Source organism: Thermoascus crustaceus (assembly GCF_041956765.1).
Source record: "Thermoascus crustaceus strain CBS 181.67 unplaced genomic scaffold VTN00scaffold_4, whole genome shotgun sequence".
In the NCBI taxonomy this organism is placed as follows: domain Eukaryota; kingdom Fungi; phylum Ascomycota; class Eurotiomycetes; order Eurotiales; family Thermoascaceae; genus Thermoascus; species Thermoascus crustaceus.
In genome coordinates, this window is record NW_027192530.1 from 2,786,414 (window position 1) to 2,806,764 (window position 20,351).

Here is a 20,351-nt window from a genome sequence, read left to right on the forward strand (position 1 = left end):
ACGTTATCTCTACATACGCTTAGTCACCTACGTATGCCTCTATAGACATACAATATAAGTCTCTATCGGAAACTTAACCTTAATGCTAGGCCCGGAGTCGGGAACCCTTGATAATTAGGGCACGCGGGCCGAAAGTAAATGATAATGCAAGATGGGAACGGGCTTCCCGAGGTCTCGCCCGCACCGTTTGTCGGACACTTTCCCGAATTGGAACATTTACTTCTTCCCTGCCTCCTGCGCGCATATATATTCTACTGTTATACACTGATAGTAATAAATGTGTGGTTGATAGAAGTGCCTAATTCGGAAGGATCTGTCTGCCATTCGAGGCAATCTGATTTTGATATGGAGTGGAGCTAGCCTGTATCTTGGGTAGGTAGATAAGGAACGGAATAAATGTCAAGTTTCTTGATCCCAGTTTAAGGTATTTAGGACTTTTGAAGGAGTTTCTGTTGATTACTACTTTGTTCTATGCATTATCCTACTATTGGGATTCTTGAAATAGTAATTAAGCATTGACATAGATTCTTGTTTGATAGCTAGACAACCTGAACTTCTCATAGATACCTACCCTGGGTATTTCGCCCTCTCGACCCATATATCTTACTAGAGGCGTATTATATATAAAAAGCCAAATCATTCCCTTCCTCCAACTCATACCCCGTAAACCCATTTCCCATGATACTTCGAAACCGATTCCCACTCGGCTCGCGATACCCGATCTCAAAATCCTCGGGCCTCAACTCGGAAATCATCCGCCGATACAGCAGCGCCGACCCGGGAAACGTCGCCGTCACCCGTCCGCTCATGCGGTGATTCTTGTACCAGCTCGAACAGGTGTCGTGGATCCGGTCGCCGTACCGGGCGAAACCGTACGTCGCGGACTGCGTGGGCACGATATATTTGATGTCCTCAGTCGCGATTTTGCGGAGCCATTAGGTCATGCTGGTGAGCAGGGTGCCGTGCCTCACGGTTGCGTTGGGGCCCGTGAAGATGAAGTAGTTGGGGAAGTCCGGGCAGGCGAGGGAGAGGTAGGATTCTGGTTCGTCTTTCTTTCTCGGCCAGGGCGAGCCCGTTTCGACCGGTTACCGGGAAGTAGGGGATGTTGGAGGCGTCGAAGCCTGCTGCGCAGATGATTACGTCTAGTGGATGAGAATCGGACTCGGTTTCGATGCCTGTTTCTGTGATCCGGGTGATGGGTGAGTTTGTGAGCTGGACATTTGGGAGGAGGAATGATTCGAGATAGCCGTCTCCGGGGGTGAGACGGCGACAGCCAACTTCCTATTTGGGGATCAGTTTGTCGCAGAGGTTAGGGTCGTTTTTCAGCTTCTCGCGCATTAGGGACTCTGCGGCCTTGAGTGCTTTGTGGTATTCTGTGGATTCTTTGCGAAACTGGGTTCAGTTAGTACTGTAACTCCTAGCAAAAGGGGTATATGTCGAAGCAGGGGACCTACCATCCGGAAACCCTTGTTCATCCCCTGTTGCAGCATCTTGCGGTACGCCCTGTGAACCTCTGGGTCCTGAAACCGTTCGATATCCGCTTTCGAATAGGCTGGATTAAAACTGTCCCCTCCTTTCTCTTTCCCATCTTCGCCATTAACTGCTTCGCTGTGCCAGTTCTCACTCTTTGATCTTATAGCCTGACCACCTAAAATCGATCCCAGGCTTGGAGTGATCCAGGTAGGCCCCCGTTGGAAGCTAGTAACCTGCGTCCCTTCGAGCCGGGCCATCTTTGGGAGGATCTGTATTGCAGACGAGCCATTGCCAATGATGCCGATTCTCTTGTGCGAGTAGTCATAGTTGTGGTCCCAGGCCGCTGAATGCACGATTTGGCCTTTGAAGTCGCGGAGACCGGGAAAGTTTGGCCATTTCCATCGGCTGTATGCCTCATATATCAATACTCCCGTACTCGTATCGGGAGACATGTGTATAAGACAGACAATGATAGTCAGCTTACCTCAGAACACCCACCGCCGTGATCAGCACATCAGCAAACTCCTCTCTCTGCTTCCCACCATCACTCTTACTCTCGACCTGAGTCTTCCATTTTCCCTCCTCCTCCTGCCACTCTACCCCCATAACTCTGGAATTGAACTGTACGTGCCGTCGCAGATTCCACTTATCACACGTCTTCTCAGTATACTCGAGTATCTCGTCACCGTCGGCATAAAGCCTACTCCAGTTAGGGTTCGGGTCGAATGGGAATGCCTGTTAATCAGATGTGTTAGCAATAATCACAATATCTCTCATCCTGTAGCATTCCTCCCTCCCAAAGGAGAAAAGGGAAGAAGGATGAGGAAGCTGCTCACGTATAAATGTGCGGGCACATCGCACTGAACCCCTGGATATGTGTTGACCCTCCATGTCCCGCCCACGCCATCCAACGCCTCGAAGATAGTGAGGTCGATGAAGTCCTGCAGGTCCGGGAACTCGTGCTGGTACTTGTACGCAAAGACCAGGCCGGAAAAGCCTGCGCCGATAACGACGACGCGGAGTCGGTGAGAAGTGTATGCCGGTTGCTCGAGGAGCGGGATATCGATGTTCTTTTTATCTGTCATCGTGGACATTGTCTGGAGTGTATGTCCGTGGGACGTGTGATAATCAACTAATTCTGTGAGTTGGTGATTTGGACTTTGCAGAGATATCTGGGCCGTAAGTTATATGATATCAAGATTCCATTAGCTATTGCACCCGCGTCAGACGTTGCAATAATTTATGTAGACTCTGGAGATAGAGCCAGCTTAGAAGACTATCCATCATGACAGCGTCGTTCAACTCATCGACCGAGGCTATGTTCTCCAAACCCCGCAATCCAGTCCGATTGTAACGCAGCGGTGGGCATTTTGCGAACATGGGGCATATTAGCAGGTTAAGTACATAATCAGTTCGGAGTCACCCCTGCTCTGAAGATCCCATTGAGCGTCGTTTGTGGTTCGTTGAGTGGCCGAGGCTAAGTAGTAGTACAGCGTGTACATGCATCATGCTTCAACCCGCATTCTGATGGACTTGAACCAGGCAAGAACGCAATATGCTATAATGTCTTTGATCCCAGTTGGAATCCGTGGTTGAGCTGAGAGGATGGAGGGATACTCGGAGAACTCGTATGTGATTCCCGAGCTAGGTATGCAAACGGGTTTTAGTTGCCTTTGGCCCCGTGCTTTTCAACTTGCCATACATCTAGACTCAAGGTTAGTCTACATTTAGAAATAGAGCAGAGTGCTAATTGTTTCTGCAGTTTCTAACGCTCCATCCACCTGCCTTTCTGAGTGGGTACTTATTTATCTGTAGGTCTGTCACACTGCCTGTCAGATTGTACTGCGCCAAATAACATGTCGAAAGATAGGCCGATTGAATGGTTGAATGACAGGTTGAATATTAAATGATAGATCATATCCATATAGTTGCGGTTGCCGACTTGCTTACTATATGCTGGGTTGAAAAGGCATATGAGTGGCCAGGTGACAGCCCGCCAGCACATGGAAGATCTGTGCTCACCATCTAATATTGGCTGAGAGAGTGAGCCTTCATACAAAAAAAATTCTACACGGCAAGTCCTATCTAATGGGCGGTTAGATGGTTCTGCTAATGTTCCTGGATGCATCGATGGGACTATGCTCAACGTAATGTACTGCGCAAGTTAAGCTCAGATTTTCTGCTAGGCTGGGCACAGCTTATGCTCTTTCGAAAGGAACTGGTACTATATAGGTAGGGGATACATTCCGCAGTTCCGTATCGTATATTTGTCAATATCACCAACTGATTTGTCCCATGTACATTGCTGAAGATACTTTCATTTGATAGTAAAAAAACCAGCAGGAAACAACAAGACGCTGACACTATTAATTACATTGGCTGTTATCTCAGTCTTCTACACTTTAATCATCTACTACTCATGCAAACAGCTGCCTTTACCCTTCAGACCTCCCCCACTGCCACTCATAGGGAATCTGCACCAGCTTCCCAAAGTGAACCCATAGAGAGAATTCCAGAGATGGCACAAGCAGAACGGACCGGTCGTCAGCGCCAGGTTTGGTCCAAACACTGCCCTCGTCCTGGGAAGCACCACGGCTGCTCACGACCTCCTCGACAAGCGCGGCGCCATCTACAGTTCCAGGCCACGGTTCGTCGTAGCCTGCGAGTGGGTGGGCAGGAACATCTTCACACCTCTCTTCCCGTACAGCGACAAATGGAAAACTCATAACCGCATGCATATCCATCTCCTGAATGCCCGCATATCAAAGAGATGCCGCCCACTGCAGGACCTCGAGGGCAAGCAGCTTGTCTACGAGTTCCTTTCCACCGACGACTTCGAGGGGCGGTTGCATCGATTCACGTCTAGCATCATACTCACACTGGCATACGGAAAACAGGTATTGAGAGGAGATGAACAGAGATCCAGGAGGCCGATCAGCTGTTTGAACGGAAGAAGTGGGCTGTGAGACCGGGGCCTGGCTGGTGGACGTCTTTCCCGTTCTGGACTATATAGTTCCGAGATGCCTTGCAAAGTGGAAAAGAATGGGAGATGAACTGTTTGAAGCCGAGAGCAAGTCCTTTGCGGCCAACTTCGCATCCGCTCAGCAAGACAGATCATGGAACTGGACCAAACAAATCCGGCAACTGAAAGAGGCGCAGGATATGCCACTGTATGAAGTGTCACACACCATCGGCATGCTGTCTGAGGGAGGACACAATACAACAAGCGCGGCTCTGGAAGTCTTCATACTAGCCAGCTTGCTGCATCCAGGTGCCATCCAGAAAGCCCAGCAAGAACTCAACACGGTTGTCGGGACCGCGAGATTGCCCACATTCGACAACATGGAGAACCTCAAGTACATCAAAGTGTTTGTGAACAAGGTCCTCTGATGGCGTACAATCGCCCTGGTAGGCGTTTCCCATGCTGTCATCGACAGTGATAAGTACATGGGATACCACATCCCCAAGGGTGCCTGGGTCATCGCGCACAACTGGTCCATGGAATTCAATGAGAATGTATTTAAGAACCCATACTACTTCTCCTCTGAGAGGTGGCTGGAAAATCCAAATCTCCCTGTGAATATGTTTAGCTTTGGTAGGCAGATCTGTGTCGGGCAGCACTTGGCTCAATACTCCTTGGAGATTGCCATCTCTTGTGTCCTGTGGGGTTACAACATCAGCCCGGCTTATAATGATGCAAGTGGGAAAGAATTGCACATTGATCCCTGGGATTTGATGCAGGACGCAATTTTGAGGCCTGCCCCTTTAAAGGTGACTCTCCAAGTCCGCAGCGCTGCCCACCAAAATGTCATCAAGAGTGAATGGGCGGCTGCTGACAAGGATGCATCTCACATCCTTGATAGTATTTTGGCAGACAAATAAGGGTCTGGTAGAATTCAATGGATTTGTCAGATTTGAAGAGCCCTGGTGTCCACCACATTAGGTAGGTAATATACAGCAATCCCTTGAGGTCCCCTTCCCTTTTTCTCCCTTTTCAATCTTGCTTTAGCCATATTTTTTATTGGTAATTATTATTAATCCTCCGCCATTCTTGCACTCTAAATCAGCTTTTCATATCTATTTTATTTTAGGCACGCAGCTATGATATGACATGAGTCAATATGACCTGGAACAACTATCAATTTTTGGAGCATACTGTACTGTCATTAAGTAGTACTCAACATTCTTTACACTAAGTTAGGTATTATACCTAGGTAGTAGGTATACAGCAATTTGATACTACCAGCAATATTTCCATATCCCAATTCCTAATATCAAGTATTTTCTAAGGCTTTCTCTCTATGCACTTGTTTAGCGGATTGAGGAGAAAGGAGAGGCACTATTCCCCTTAAAGTCTTCAAGTGAATTGCAGAGGGGAGTCGCCATCAGGAGAAGATTGAAGGAAGCCCCCAACCATCCCACCGCAATTGACTGCATGGGCATCGGGTTTCTCAACTGGTGAGCTTCATTTCATCTGGGATTGCAAGAAAGACTAAACCTGCTCCGTAGGGAAACGGGGCTACTCATCATCCAGCTCTAAAAAGCGATCTTTGAGCTCCTCTTCAGACGTCTTACTCTTGTACTTCTTGTTTCTCTAGTCTTTTTGTGTAGAAGGGCCGTGACGTTGAGCGAGGACACCTCCGCCATTGCCCCCAAAAAACCGTCTGCGTGCTCTTAACAGCCTCCCACAAGCAGAAATGTGTTTTTAGATCCAAATCGATATGTAACTCACCGAAAAAGCACCGAACAAGGAATGAGAATGGTCTACTGGTAGGTAAGAGAGCTAGTCATCCCAGGAGAAGACAGTAAAAGACCAACAGTCAATCCGGGGATTTCTGAGATGGCCCGTCCATCAGTGAATTAGTATTGTTTAACCTTTATAGACTGTCGACGATTACATTGGACAGCAACACTCATTCGGTTCAGTGAGCCAGTATTTGGCATCAGCTTCAAGCTTGCTCTTTGGTTCTGATAATCCAACCTCAACTACCATTGTTGGCCATTCATCAATCAGCAAGATGGAAGGTCTCTCTAGTGATATGATGTATCAGTCTTATAGGTATATGCTTGTCTTGGTTTTGATTTTGCGCATGTCCATATCATTGAGATTCAACAAATGATAGTAACCGCACTTCGCTGGTGGGGGTTGAGTATAATCGAAGTATAATTCTAGAACTATAGTCATCTTAGGTACTCTGTGCCCTTAGGTGGTGGTAGTAGTAATAGATAGAAAAACGTCAAGTACCAGACAGCATTGAGTTTGAGGAGGGCTGTCTCTGAGGGTAGCTTCCCCTACATTGTTCCTCTGCACACAAGCATGAGGAAATGTTCCCCTCTGGCTCCGATTCGCCATCTAGGACGACGTGTCGCATCTTAATGGCATTTGTACGGTGGTGGTAAAGGAGCTCGCTATCGTGATGCAGGGCCTGTATTTCCTGATCTTGTTTTTCTGTTATGTATCAGATTGCAACAGGTAGCGATCATGTCGAAGATAAGATGTGAGATCAAGGTGGACGGTTGTAAAAATGAGGGTTCTGACCTGTAGGGTTTTATTAGTGAGGCCACTGGGGTTAGTAATGCAATCTATATGGGAAATATCTAAAGCAATAAAGTAGTCGAAAGTCAGATCGTATACGTGGAAAAAAGGTTGTGGATTGCAAGGTCTGGGTAGGTGCAGGGTTGAGAGATGTTGAAGGTTAAAGCGTGTGGGATGCCGAACATGACTTGGTCATGTCCCCTAGCGTTTGTTTCTCTCTGTCCTTTGCGGTCTTTGGAATTTTGCCGGAGCCTCTGAGTAGCCCGGTGGGAAACAGAAAAAATGCAAATCTTAGCTTGAGTTGTATTCTGTGGGTTACATTTTTCAGATCACAAAGGCAGCAGATAAGAACAGGTTCTTCTTACAGCTTGAATCGTATGCCAAAGGACTGGGCCAGTTATTGTGATTGTCGAACCCCTTCACACAGGGACTCAAAACACACACTTTTCCTTGTCCAGGTCAGATAGGTTTGCCAACTCGCCGAGCCAGAAAATGTTTGCAAACTCGGCTGAAGATCCACGGGAAAGGCGGACATTATGCAGCGTTTCACCCATGTAGTTCTTGGATGCAATTTGTTTCATGAATGACCCCCTCTTGTCGAATGAGCAAAAGACAACATGCATTTTGGCGTGATCAGCAGGGTAATTGGTATGTTGAAGATCTAGAGGGACATCATCCTCAAGGACGAGATCGGCTCTCGCGGTGTGATTGCAGGTTACGGACAATTGAGCTGGTACCAGGGTGCCCGAACGGTGGTAGATTGTGGGAACCGATGGGTTGAGTCCGGGATTCCAGGCCATTCTGACAGGATGATGTTTCGAGTCGAGGTCTTCAGCGACCGATTTTTCCACTTCTTCGGTTAGAGGTATTGATATGAAAGGTATAAGAAGACCACAGAAGGAAACTATTGAACTAATTTATTCCACTCATCAGGTGAGAGATGCCACTCAAAGTTTCCTTATCTGCTAGCATCACTGTGCGCAATAGCGAGCCATTGACTAAGAAGTAGAACAGTGTATACAAAGATCTCGAGGTTCGCATCATAAGAGGCCATCTATCTTTTAATCAACTATACCGTTTCCCCAGCCAGAGACACCCCATCACCAAGCTCCCAAGGGCTGGTGCCATTCAGTGGGAGAGTCGCTGACGCTAAAGATACCATCTTCTAAAGGGGGGTGATCTCTTAATTTCCAGGATGTCCTTGCACCAGGAGAAAAACTAAAGAACTCGGATTCGTCACCCTCGGTCCGGCATGACATGGCGTGGCTGGGGACTCGGGCGAGGCAAAACTGGAGACAGGTTGCGTAAATAGAAAGGGAACGGGAGCTTGGAGGACCTGATTTGCTGATTGAGCGCTTGTCGGATGAACCACAGGGGCTTTCGATGGAGGGGAAGGTTGTGGCCTTTTTCTGAGAACGGCTGATTTCAGTAAACAAGAGGAAAGGTTTCTCGATAGCTATACTTTCCTTGCTCTACGAAGCGAGATAATAGATTGTTGTGAATGACCACATAGTATAGATGTGAGGATTTGGCATCTGAGTACTTCAGTATAAAGCTCGAGTAATGCATTTTCTAGTTCAGTCTTTGTCTCTCCAGTTCAAACAAAATTCGATAAACTCCACTCGGTAGTGGATATCCTTGCTGGTCAGGTACTGTATTTTCGGACCTTTTAAGGCATTCTCCCACGGCATTTTGGCCCTTTTGGAACTCGACGAAAACTGATCCTCGGTATAAAGACAAATATCCATTCACAGGCATCTGATCTGTATGTTGCCACAACCCAGTCCCAGCAGAAGATGTTCCCCTTCAGATCCGTTCCAGGTATTAGTAGCATTATTCTTGTCCGTCTGGCTTCTATTGAACCAGGTAAGTATAGATCTGATTCTTGGTTTCCAGCGAAGGAACGTCTGGGTACTTTCAATAGAAATAGAAAAATGAAACAATATAACTGCCCTTGTCCATGCCATGGCTTATCTTCCGCTCGGAAATATGCGCATTTGACTTTAATAGCCAGAGCGAAATCGAGTTTGAGAACTTCGTCTATGGCATTGCGACCGCTCTTGAGCCACTCATCCATTTGGCTGAGACACAAACCACAACCCGCCTTGTGACGGTCCCTTTCCGACAAAGGATCCAGGTTCTTCTTCATGCAGAATTTATCCACATTGTATTTGGAGTCTTTTTCTGCGCGGAAGCCATCTTTGTTGAATTGGATTCCGTAGGTAGAATCTAAGTTCTCTTTTCCTTGAGTTTATTCAATGCCGGTGCTACCGGCCCTGTATAAACATCAGTGATCCCTTTATTGAATGCTGTTCGGCTATGTCCCAGAGCGGCAGCCACAGCTTCATTGGCAACCCCACGGACTGAATCTGAAGGGCACTTAAACACTTCTCAAGCATTCTTCAAACACTTACGATGTTCATCAACGACACTGACACTGCCATTCTGAGAGAGGGGGGATGTGGCGGTGATGTGTAAATCGACCGTAAATCCCATTCTATATATGTAGCGATGAGCCAGTTCAGCCTCCTTGTCGGTGTGTATATATGGCCATATGGCATTTTGTCTAATTCAGAACACCTATAGCTGTAGCCAGGAGAGTAGAAAGAAAGAAAATCGAATTGGACTTGTCGCGGTTACCAGAATTCTTAAAGAGATTAGGATTAGAAAAAAACCAAAGGAGACAACCCCATTTTATTGGGAGCGTCATCGCCATCAGTAAATAGATGCATATTGCTGAGCGCTTTCTTCTCAGGCCTGCATTTATGTACCTGTAGCAGGCGCACAAGTAAAAAAAGGGAGAAAGAAGTCCCCCCCCCGACCTACCTGCCCACCTGCCTGACCCAACTACCACCCAACTACCAAAGTTAAAGCTCCAGATGAGCGGGGATATCAAGATCTAAGCAAGATAAGTAAGTAAGTAAGTTAATAATCTAATAAGCAAAGATAATGAGCCATCTCTTGAGTTTATCTTTTGCTTCAATCCTACAACACAACACTCATGACATCGTGTTGCAGGACATACTATGGTATGTATAGTATAAAGATAAGAAAGTTGCACCATGGAAGAACTAATAATCACCTTCATGGTGAGTGCGGGGTGGGGGTGAAGTTTTTAATCAATTCCCTGATATCGGTATTCCCTTGTCCCTGGTTGGACATCATGTCACTTCAAGACGGAGATTAGAGGTTGGATTGGATATAGAAAGAAGAAGGCGGGTAGGTATTCCTTTTTGGGGAGAGTAAGTGATCTGGGGCATTCACCTTCATCGCCTTCGCGCTCTATTATGGTTTTGCTTTAACGATCAACGATTGAGAGGGAGGGAGGCAGAAAGAACATGCAGAGTAGACCCCTTTTGACCAATTGTATAATTAAATAGCCCTGATAGGTAAGTGGATATTTCTTTATATCGGAGAACGTAGGTATGTAATGATAGGTAGGTCTCTCAAGAGTAGATAGACATATAGACATAGGCAAGCCTTGTGTACAGTACGTACACTGTAGTTAGAGAAGGAACACCTTAAGTAACTAACTATGCAAAATCTGGGTAGATAGGTACCTGATAGGTAGGGTAGGTATCTGCAGGGTATATAAACAAAAAAGAGAAAAAAAAATTGAACATAGAAGGCGAGACAAGACAAGATACTTATACTCTAAATGAGAGAAGGGGGGGGATCTTCACGATACCATTCACTACCTACCTCTAGGTAAATACCTTCTCTGGCTCAGTCACGTAGATATTGGATAGAAACCATGAATGAATTCCAGCGCACCTTCACTTCACTCCCTTTACCGGCCCGGCCGCTGGCCGTCGATAACTCCACATGCCTAACTAACCTATTACTCATCTTATTCTTTCACTAGCATGTAAGAAATACTAACTACCTAACTTACCGAGCCGGGTCCAGGTCCAAGAGTCCTAGACGGTTGAACGGTTCAGCTTCAAGAGAAAATCAAAAATAAAAAAAATCCACCGGGAAGGAAAGGAAAGGGAAGTGTAAATTAACTAGACCCTATAGATCTCGTAGATATCTACCTACTGTACCTACCTAGGTAGTCTAGGGTAGTAGTAGCGGTAGTGATAGCGGTAATAGTGCTTAAGTAGGCTACGAAGGATGCTATTATAAAAAAGAAAGGAAAAAAAATCCTGCCAAAACTTTTGTGAGTTCCACCTACGCCGGAGCTTGCTATCTATGTACAAATATGCATGCATACATGAAGTGGTTGGTCATTGGCACCAGATAGAAAGAGAAAAGCACAAGGGATATCAACAAGACACACAGTGTGCATGAGCAAGAAAGAGCACACTCGATAAATAATATGAGTAGATATAGACAAGACATAAAAAACCAACACACAACCCACCCTCCAAGTCTGACGAACAGCTCGAGACTACGAAAGCAACCCACTCGCAAGAGCCTCCAGATCCTCGAGCGTCTGCACCTCGACCGGCTCGCCGGGGGCTTTTTCTTTCTTGCCGTGTTTCTTGTCTTTCTTTTTGCTCTTTAACTTCTCACTTGCTTCGTCTTCATCAGAAGAAGCATCATCCTGGAACCACTTCTTCTGCTTCTTCGTCGGGCGGGTATCTTCGACATCTTCCATCTCCTGGTCCTCGCCCCGCACCTCCGGCTCGGAGAAGCCGTCCGCGTCGTCCATGTCCATATCCTCGCCAGCTACAGCTTCATCCTCCTCATACGGTGCCAAGACGGCAACAGGCCCGCGCTCCTGCTGCTCCGCGAGTTCCCGTTCTCTGGCCTTCCGCTTCTCCTTCTTCTCCCTCCTCTTCTGCTTCGCGATCTCCTTGTCCTCGACATCGGCAAGACGCGTCCGCTCGGCCTCGCGCTCGACAAATCTCGCGCGCTGCTCGTCGGGGTTGCCCGCGGCGCGGAACTTCTCCTCGTCCTCCATCTCGTAGACCTCGTGCGGGTTGCCGTCGTCGTCGTAGACGAGTTTGGTTCCCTTGTTCATGTACTTGAGGAGCTTCTTCTTCGACTTGAGCAGCTTCTCGCGCCGCTTCGAGTCGACGATCAGCGGCTCCTTGGTGCCTTCGAGATTGACGACCTTGACCTCCTTGCGCTTGATACGTTCGTCGAGCTCGTCGTCACCGGTGATGGACCCGGCGATGGAGGTTCCAGCGGCGGAACTGCCGCCGAGACCCTCGTCGCCGGCCTCGAAGCGGCGTTTGACGGAGAGGAAGTCGTTGTCCTCGTCGGCATCGTTGGCGGCGCCAGCCTCAGCTGCGACGGCGGTGCCGTCGTCGTTGATCAGCTTCGAGTAGTGGTCCGCCAGGACGTCCTGGTTGCGGCGCTCGAACATGCGGTCGTACTTGGTGCGGACTTCCTTCTTCTTCTCCTTCTTCTCGCCGCCCTCCTCGTCCGATTCATCGTCGCTGGAGAGATGCGCCAGGGCGCGGGGCTTGTTCTTCTGCGACTTGGTATCCTCTCCCTTGATGAACTTGATACGAGGCGCACCGGGCAGACCCAAGCTAGCCGCGTACTCCTCCAGAGGCAGCTCCTTCACCTTGAAAACCTCCTTATCCTTCTGCAAATACACCGACTTGACGTAGGAAATAAATGCCTTCTGGCCCAGATACTTCAGCTCAGGATCCTTGAAGCACATGTTCTGCAGCTGGTCCTTGATGCTCTGCTGCTTCTTCGCCTTCACGTTGATCCGCTCGATCGGGACCTTCTTCTGCTCGAGCCGCTTCAGCATGCCCTCCTCCTCCGTCGGGTCGAGGAACAGGACCGCGCGTCCATTACGCTCGTAACGTGCCGTCCGCCCGACACGGTGGATGTATGTGTCCGCGTCTTCGGGGCAGTCGAGCTGAATGACCCAGTCGACGGCAGGGAAGTCCAGCCCTCGTGCCGCAACGTCCGTAGCAAACAACACCGAATACTTAGCCGACGAGAACCGGGTCGTGATGTCAAGTCGTCCACCCTGCTTCTGCCGGCCGTGCAGATGTAGCAGCGGCACACCGGGCTGGAGATGTCTGAACGACTCGTAGACGAACCGCACCTGCTTACCCGACGACAAAAACACAATGGTCTTCGCCTTCAGATTATTCCGGATAAAACTCCACAGGATATCCAGCTTCTGCGGAAGCGGAACAACAACGTAATGCTGCTGCAGGGTCGACGGGGTCGCGCTGGGCGCGGCCTCATGCACCGACACATACTCAGGGTCCTGGAGACTCAGACGCGCAAGATCAGACACCTTCTTGGTCTGCGTCGCGGAGAAGAGCATGGTCTGGCGCTCCTTGGGGAGGTGCTCGACGATGGCGTCGACGGTGCTCTGGAAGCCCATGTCCATGATACGGTCCGCCTCGTCCAGCACCAGCATCTGCAGGTTGTACACGTCGAACGAGGAGGTCTGGTCCAGGTGCTGCAGCATACGTCCGGGGGTACACACGAGGATGTTCATGCGTCCGAGACGCTCCTGTTCCTCGCGCAGGGACTTCCCGCCGATGACCAGGCCCGCGGAGAAGGTGTGGTAGCGGCCGACCTTGCGGAGGACCTCGAAGATCTGGATGGCGAGCTCGCGCGTCGGGGAGAGGATCAGGGCGCCCAGACCGTCGTACTCGGTCCATTGGCTGCGGTAGAGGTTCTCGAGGACCGGGATGAGGAAGGCCAACGTCTTCCCGCTGCCGGTCTTCGCGGCGCCCAGGACGTCGCGGCCCTTGAGCGCATGGGGGATCGCGCGGGACTGGATGTCGGTCAATGTCTTATAGTGCGATGCCGCGAGCCCCGAGGCCGTGGGTTCGGAGAGAGGCAGGTCAGAGAAGGACTCGAGCGAGCTGCTCTTGGGATCGAGCTCGTCGACCCGCTGCTTCAGCGACGAGAGCTCCTCCTCGCCGCGCTTGCGTTTCAGCGTGCGGGCGTTCTGCCGGACGGGTTTGCGGCCCTTCCGGTGGGACGCCTGAGCCGGAGCCATACTGGCAACCGTTGTCTTGTTGTCTGGGGACTGTAATCGTCGAAGTCGTGCTCGTGGACTGTGAAGATGTTCAACGGTGACTTTTTTTCGGGCGCCGCTTAGTCATCCGGCGCGATAAGATAGAGACGGCGCGAGGGCGATCACAGAAGATCTCACGCTTCCCCACACGCGGAGAGCTTCATCAACAACAGCTAGACTTCGAGAGAGAGAGCCTCTGTCCGCGCAAGGCACCTCGACTATGGCTGACGAAGACAGAGATGCGCTCGACGCGCTCGAGAAGGAGGCGTCCGAGTTCGTCAAGGTATGACATCGACGGCGCTGCATCTGAACCTCGAGACGAGACTGACACGCGACACCAGGACGCAGAGATAGACAGGATCCGGAAGGCCTTCCAGCTCGATGCGTAAGTCCATCGCAATCCTATCACGAAGGATATCACAAAGCTGACGCGAAGACGGAGATACTAGTTATGCCGTCTTAGACCTCCAACCCGGCGTCCCCGAATCGGACATAAAACTCCAGTACCGCAAAAAATCCCTCCTGATCCATCCAGACAAGACCTCCAACCCGGCCGCGCCCGACGCCTTCGACCGCCTCAAGAAAGCCCAGATGACCCTCCTCGACGAGAAAGCGCGAACGCACCTGGACGAATGCATCGCCGACGCCCGCCGCCTCCTCATCCGCGAGCACAAGTACACGCTCGACTCCCCCGAACTCAAGACGGAGGAATTCAAGCAGGAGTGGCGGAGGAAGACGGTGGAGGTGTTGATTGAGGAGGAGGCCCGGCGGAGGAGGCAGATGAAGGCTAGGATGCAGGAGGAAGGGAGGGAAAAGAGGAAGGAGGAGGAGGAGATGGAGGCGCGGAAGAGGAAGAGGGAGGAGGAGAAGGCGTGGGAGGAGACGCGGGAGACGAGGATCGAGAGTTGGCGGGATTGGCAGAAGGGGATCAAGAAGAGTAAGGAGGAGGGGGAGAAGAAAAAGAAGAAGAAGATGAAGGTGCTGGGTTAAAATGCCCGTCCTTTGTGCCTCTGCGGTGGTTGGTCTGTAAGATGTTTTGTGCTCTGTGTCTGTCTGTTTGTTTCTCGGTCTGTCTCTCTGTCTCTCTGTCTACTGTCTACTGGCGTCAAGGAACCGGATAAGTGTACACTGAATCAATGAATACCCTACTACATACAATCCGCTTTCAACTTTGGAAGGTCATCCATATCAAATAACACGAGCCAAACGATCTGCAGAGCTCAAGGATCTACTCTTCCCTTGTCTAACGAGACCATCTCTTATGGAGATGCAGAGGAGAACTGGACGCGGAAGAAGTACGGAGCTGCGTACCAACAAGTGGATCGCCCCGGGCGTTTGAACCAAGCCCATCTGTGGGAACGGTCAGCAATGGCCGACTTGGACAGACTCGGGAGGTGGTGGGCCATACATCAAAGCCCGTATCTCGTGTCTTACTAGGTGACGATCCGACCAACGCCCCTATATCCGAGTGATAGGAAGCCCATTCGGCCGTGACGGTGCTGTCCATACGGAAAATCTCCATTACATCCGCCTTCGTTCTCCCATTCCTACCGCGAAGTGAGACTAAGAAAACGACTGCATCACGGAAATTCCTTCATTATCTATCTATATATCCAGACCGTTCCAATAGCCCAATCGACCCGTTATGCTAGAATGTACAAGGGAAGAGGAAGAGGAAAGGAATGGAGCACAATAGAAAATTAACTCCACGATAACAGATAGCAAAAGGAGAACCCCCGTGCATTGGGTATCATTATGTACCTAGTTAACCAACAGCCCAGCCCCGATCCGAAAACACCAGTTAAAATACAAGTGCAGTAAGGCAGATAAGACAGGCAAGACAGACTCTTAAAAGATTTAGATCAAATTAAAACACAAGAAGAAAAGTGGAGAGGTAGGAAAAACAGCTGTGAGAGCGTCGTGCTACAGTTAGTTGGCGGATACAGACAGGCTCGACGGTTGATCCGGTATGAAGGAGTGAAATAGTGAAACCCAGAAATGTGACAGATGACCAAAAAGAACGAGTGCGTAGATAGCAGAGCGGTCGTATCGTTACCTGGACTCGAGAGATAACGCCTGTATAATGTGACACCAAAAAGATATAACACAAAGCGTAGAATACAACCCCAGAAGCCCAATCTACCCTGCCAGACTCTCCCTGAGCGCTTCCTCGTCCAATAGCTCGGCGTTCACTGAACTTGGCGCCGGAGGCGGGGCCCGCAGCCCCAGAATCGGACCCTTCTGGTTCACGCCTGGAGGTCGGGACGGAAGATCTGGTTTGTGCTTCTGTCTTTTTGAAACGTCTATCTCGGCTGTGGACTTTGAAGATGTACTCGAGGCATCATCACCGTGCATGTCGCTTTTCGACGATACGGGCGCCATGCCCCAGCGACCCAGGACCCAGCTTCCGACACGGCGACGAAGTCTGGCAGCCCTGCCAGGCGCATGAGCCGGTGTGCTGTCATCATGATGATTACCCTCGTCGGATGTCTCTGATGGCGACACGGGAGGGTGGCATCTGTCAGCAACAGATGCGAGCAGCGCTTTCGAAGAGACGCTACGGAGCGACACCCTGTCCGCCTCGATATTGGTCGTAGAGATGACCGGCGGCGTCGAAGAGTACTGCAAGCTGGTGGTAGCAATCCGTTTGGGCAAGCGGGCAAAGTACCTCGAGTGAAAGCTCAGCTGGGATGGACGCTCGCGAAGGGTATGGATGTCCATTCCAGAAACAGACAAAAGGCTCTCGTGAGAAGTGGATTTCTTCCGTAGATGATTCGCCCGCGATGGGGAGGCGAACATGGTTTTATTAAGAGGAGCGCTTTGCCCGAACCCGGCGCCCGGTGCTGGAGTAGTCGGATTGGAGGAGTCCTCCGATTCCTCGGGGATGGCAGGTTCAATCGCCAGCATGTCCTCACCCACGACACTGTGTTCCAGATGCTCGTCCGACAAACGAGAGAGCTCGTCCTCGAGAGATTCTATGCCGTTCTCCTTCGGACTTGCAGGTCGCTGTATTGTGCGCAATGAGATATCCGACAAGCCTTTCCGACGTCGAGCAGTCATGGCTGGGGAGAAAGTGGTGCTTTCGGGGCTCGTCGGTTCCGAGTAGTCAACTCCATTGTCCGTCCGGTCGAATATCGACGATGACCTGTAGCCCGATTGTGGAGAGCTTGCTAGGGAGGACTCCGCTGCCGCCGATTGCAATGAACGACGACGTACGGCCGAAGGGGGTATCGTGACAGCAGTCTGAGACATGATCGTAGACGTGGAGGAAGTGGACGACTTGCGTGATCGGTTTGGAGTCTGCGATCCCGAAGCGGAGTGCAGCAGGATAGGAGCGGGCCGTTTCTTCTTGGAGCGACGACTGATGCTGGACCTGTGACTCTTGGAGCCGGCAGACGCAGCTGGGGAGTGATAGTGATGGTGCACGTGGAACTCCTGAGATATTCTTTGAGCCGTCGATTCCAATTCCTCGCTGAGAGTCATCTTGGGCTGCTTCTCCTCCTGCTGTTGTTCATCACGCTCGTTCGAGACCGTGGCCATCGGCTGGTGCAGGAGAATCTGCTCACGCAGATTCTGCACCTCCTCGTTCGAACTCTGCAGCATCTCCCTCAACTCAATGATACCCATCTGCAGGTTGGCATTGTCCTGCAGGATGTCACGGACGAAGCTGGAAACTACAGTTGACCCTCGCTGATTCCGATCCATGGCGGAAGTAGCCGCCGCTCCCTTGAGACGTCCAGCTGCATTGTCCAGCTCCCTCTCGACGGCTCTCCTCCGCTCCATGCGCCGGATCAGCTCGACATGTCTCTCCCGCTCCTCCCGCGCCTCCTTCTCCATCCTGTCGACCTGCTCGTGGAGATCCCTCAGCATGCACTCGGCCTTCTTCCAACGCTGCACGGCTGACCTCTCATCCTCCTTGGCGACGATGAGCTTCTGCTGCAGCTGCGCCTGCTCCGCCTCCATCGCGCTCAGCTGGGCCTCCAGCTCCTCCTCACGGGCAGCTGACATGGCCATCCTCCGGAGCTCGATCTGGGTGGTCTCCAGCTGGGTCGTTAGCGTCTTGATGGTGGAGTCGGACTCGGCGACGGCCCTGTTCAGCACGTCGAGCTGGGCGAGCAAGCCGCGGTTCTCCTCGAGGATGCGGGCATTCTCGTCCTCCACATCCCGCTTCTCCTGCTCCAGCCGTTCGACATTTGCGAGCAACCGGTTGCGGTCCTCTTCGGCCTCGGCCATGTACGTCTCATGGCGGTGAAGCAAAGCCTGGATAGAGAACGTTAGTGACTCCATGGGGAGAATTGACGGCGAACGGCAAACGAGCATGACAAGAAACAAAAGAGAAAGGGAAAAGAAGGACGGACTCGAGTGCACTGGGCGAGAATCGACGACGACAAGTCCAGCTTGGGGGTCTCCATCCGAAGGAGGGGGGGGGGGGGGGGAGGAGACCGAAAGGGGAAAAGGAAATGAGAAAGAAAAAAAAGGTATAGTAAAAGAACAAAAAAATTCCTCACGCGACAGGACGGCCTACGCGTTCAAGGCCTGAGGCCCGCGTGGGGAACGAAAAGAGAGAAAAAGGCAAGAAAAGAATCGATCTATCTAATACAGAGGAATGTACAGAAGTAAAAGAATGAATAACGGCAAGACCGGCACGGCACGTACCTGACCCAACTGGGCAGCGGTGGCCACGTCCCTCTCGAGACCCTCTAGGGCGGCATTGTTATGCTGGAGATATGCGCAATCCAGGCGGCCACAACAGCATCGGAGTGGATAGGAGGTTGGAATGCTGGGCTGTCGGGCTGCAGGAACGGAATCATGCGAGTCCTCCATTTGTCTGTGTTGTCGTGCTGGAACTGGTCGTCACGTTCGATCTCGACCCTCTCCGAGGCGGAGCTGGTGAACCGGGACCGGGTTCCGTCCCAGAAGGCGGACCATCGAGCTGTAAACAGGTGTTCAACCGTCTGGGCGGTTTCTGGGAACGCGATGCGAGGTGAGAACTTCACATCGTCCACAGGATGAAAGGAGAGGGACGAAGAGTAGGTGAGCAGCAACCGCTGAGAGCGGTGACCTGCGAGCTACCTACCGCTTCCCGATTGGACCGCCGTCCGCGATCGTATCGCCGTACCGTCAGCGCGTCGTACCCGTTCGGTACGGGCCTTGCGGACGCGGGGCGCTTTATGGTCCGTGCCACCGCAGGGCTGGAATTCCCTCGCCGTTGACTGGCCCAGCCGTGTGACGGGCCGGTAAGACGTCGGTACCGGAAGGCAGGGCCCGGTTCGGCTGTACGCCCCGTACGAGGTACCGACCGGCCGTTTCTTCGTCACATGCGGAGAAGCTCTGCTGCCTTCGATTCTAGTCTTGTTCCCCACTCGCACGCCGCCAGCGCAACCCTCCTCTTTGCTTCCCTACCTGACAGCCAGCCTATGATGGTCGGATCTTTCTCGTCAGGGACCTTCCATCGCGGATCATCTGCACCGCGGCCCTGTCTATCACCGTCTGACTAAGCCTCCTGTTTCGTAACGTAACGTAACATAGTTACCCAGCCACCATTAACTAAGCCCTGGAGGACCTAGGCTTAGACATCTCCGTCTTAGGGCCCGAGGACCCGGTACCTGCGCAGTAGCCTACATACATCCTGTCAAAGGTACTCTACTCCACGCGCAGTATGTACCCCAGATGTTCATTCAGAAACAGTGCACAGTTGCAGTTGCAGCCCTGATGACATGCATCCACTGTACAGTACAACTTAATAGACCGTTTTATACCCACGTGACATGGAGCCTTCTCTGGAAAGGACCTAACTAACCATATTCTATGATAGGTAACTAACAGAACTGAAGCAAGTCAACTCAGCCAGGTCAGATCAGATCACAATCCACTAATAGCACCAAGGAAGGTGAGGTGGCTTTTTGGACAGGGATATGTGGAGTAGATGTAACCAAACTTGACGTCAGGTAGACAACTGCAGCCCTGATCACAATCATTGATGACATGCATATGCCTCTACTCCGTAATTATGATATTCGCCACGCTTCTTTCTCCATCTTGTTCTCAGGTCGCCACATGTTCATCCTTCATGCGTCTCATCCCACTCCACTTACGTACATACATACATGAAACATCGACGTGAACATGAACTATGGACCTGTCTGTCCATCTACCTATCTAGAGATTTACAGTAATCAAGGTCCAGTCCAAAGCCTTCTATCTTCAGGACTCAGCAACTCTGAAAAAAAAAACCCCGAGTCAGACAGCGCCAGGTCAGAAAGGAAGGGATGTTTCTTGTTATACAGATCAGACTCATCTACATGTACATCTACACGGAGTACTCCGTAGCCATGGAAGATTGAAACAATAATTCCTCTGTTTGCCGCTGTGGATTTGAAATTTGAAATGTCG

At 50.8% G+C, this 20,351-nt stretch overlaps 6 protein-coding genes across 6 annotated transcripts; 2 read left to right on the top strand and 4 right to left on the bottom strand.

The window, feature by feature from the left end:
* Positions 1–1,281: 1,281 nt before the first annotated feature.
* VTN00DRAFT_7531 (uncharacterized protein) lies at positions 1,282–2,558 on the bottom strand (the record flags this gene model as incomplete). The annotated part of the gene is made up of 4 exons (XM_069434285.1): positions 1,282–1,392; positions 1,455–1,878; positions 1,958–2,208; positions 2,310–2,558. 4 exons carry the CDS (start codon positions 2,556–2,558, stop codon positions 1,282–1,284), a joined length of 1,035 nt encoding a protein of 344 aa, XP_069287581.1.
* A 1,350-nt stretch (positions 2,559–3,908) lies between these two features.
* On the bottom strand, positions 3,909–4,217 carry VTN00DRAFT_7532 (uncharacterized protein; the record flags this gene model as incomplete). Its single annotated transcript, XM_069434286.1, has 1 exon — positions 3,909–4,217. One exon carries the CDS (start codon positions 4,215–4,217, stop codon positions 3,909–3,911), a length of 309 nt encoding a protein of 102 aa, XP_069287582.1.
* A 298-nt stretch (positions 4,218–4,515) lies between these two features.
* Positions 4,516–5,355, top strand: VTN00DRAFT_7533 (uncharacterized protein; the record flags this gene model as incomplete). Its single annotated transcript, XM_069434287.1, has 2 exons — positions 4,516–4,841; positions 4,911–5,355. 2 exons carry the CDS (start codon positions 4,516–4,518, stop codon positions 5,353–5,355), a joined length of 771 nt encoding a protein of 256 aa, XP_069287583.1.
* A 6,047-nt stretch (positions 5,356–11,402) lies between these two features.
* VTN00DRAFT_7534 (uncharacterized protein) lies at positions 11,403–13,940 on the bottom strand (the record flags this gene model as incomplete). The annotated part of the gene is made up of 1 exon (XM_069434288.1): positions 11,403–13,940. The coding sequence occupies one exon, from the start codon at positions 13,938–13,940 to the stop codon at positions 11,403–11,405; it is 2,538 nt and encodes an 845-aa protein (XP_069287584.1).
* Positions 13,941–14,178: 238 nt separating this feature from the next.
* On the top strand, positions 14,179–14,948 carry VTN00DRAFT_7535 (uncharacterized protein; the record flags this gene model as incomplete). The annotated part of the gene is made up of 3 exons (XM_069434289.1): positions 14,179–14,241; positions 14,300–14,343; positions 14,408–14,948. 3 exons carry the CDS (start codon positions 14,179–14,181, stop codon positions 14,946–14,948), a joined length of 648 nt encoding a protein of 215 aa, XP_069287585.1.
* Positions 14,949–16,097: 1,149 nt separating this feature from the next.
* On the bottom strand, positions 16,098–18,782 carry VTN00DRAFT_7536 (uncharacterized protein; the record flags this gene model as incomplete). The annotated part of the gene is made up of 2 exons (XM_069434290.1): positions 16,098–18,218; positions 18,615–18,782. The coding sequence occupies 2 exons, from the start codon at positions 18,780–18,782 to the stop codon at positions 16,098–16,100; spliced, it is 2,289 nt and encodes a 762-aa protein (XP_069287586.1).
* Positions 18,783–20,351: the final 1,569 nt, after the last annotated feature.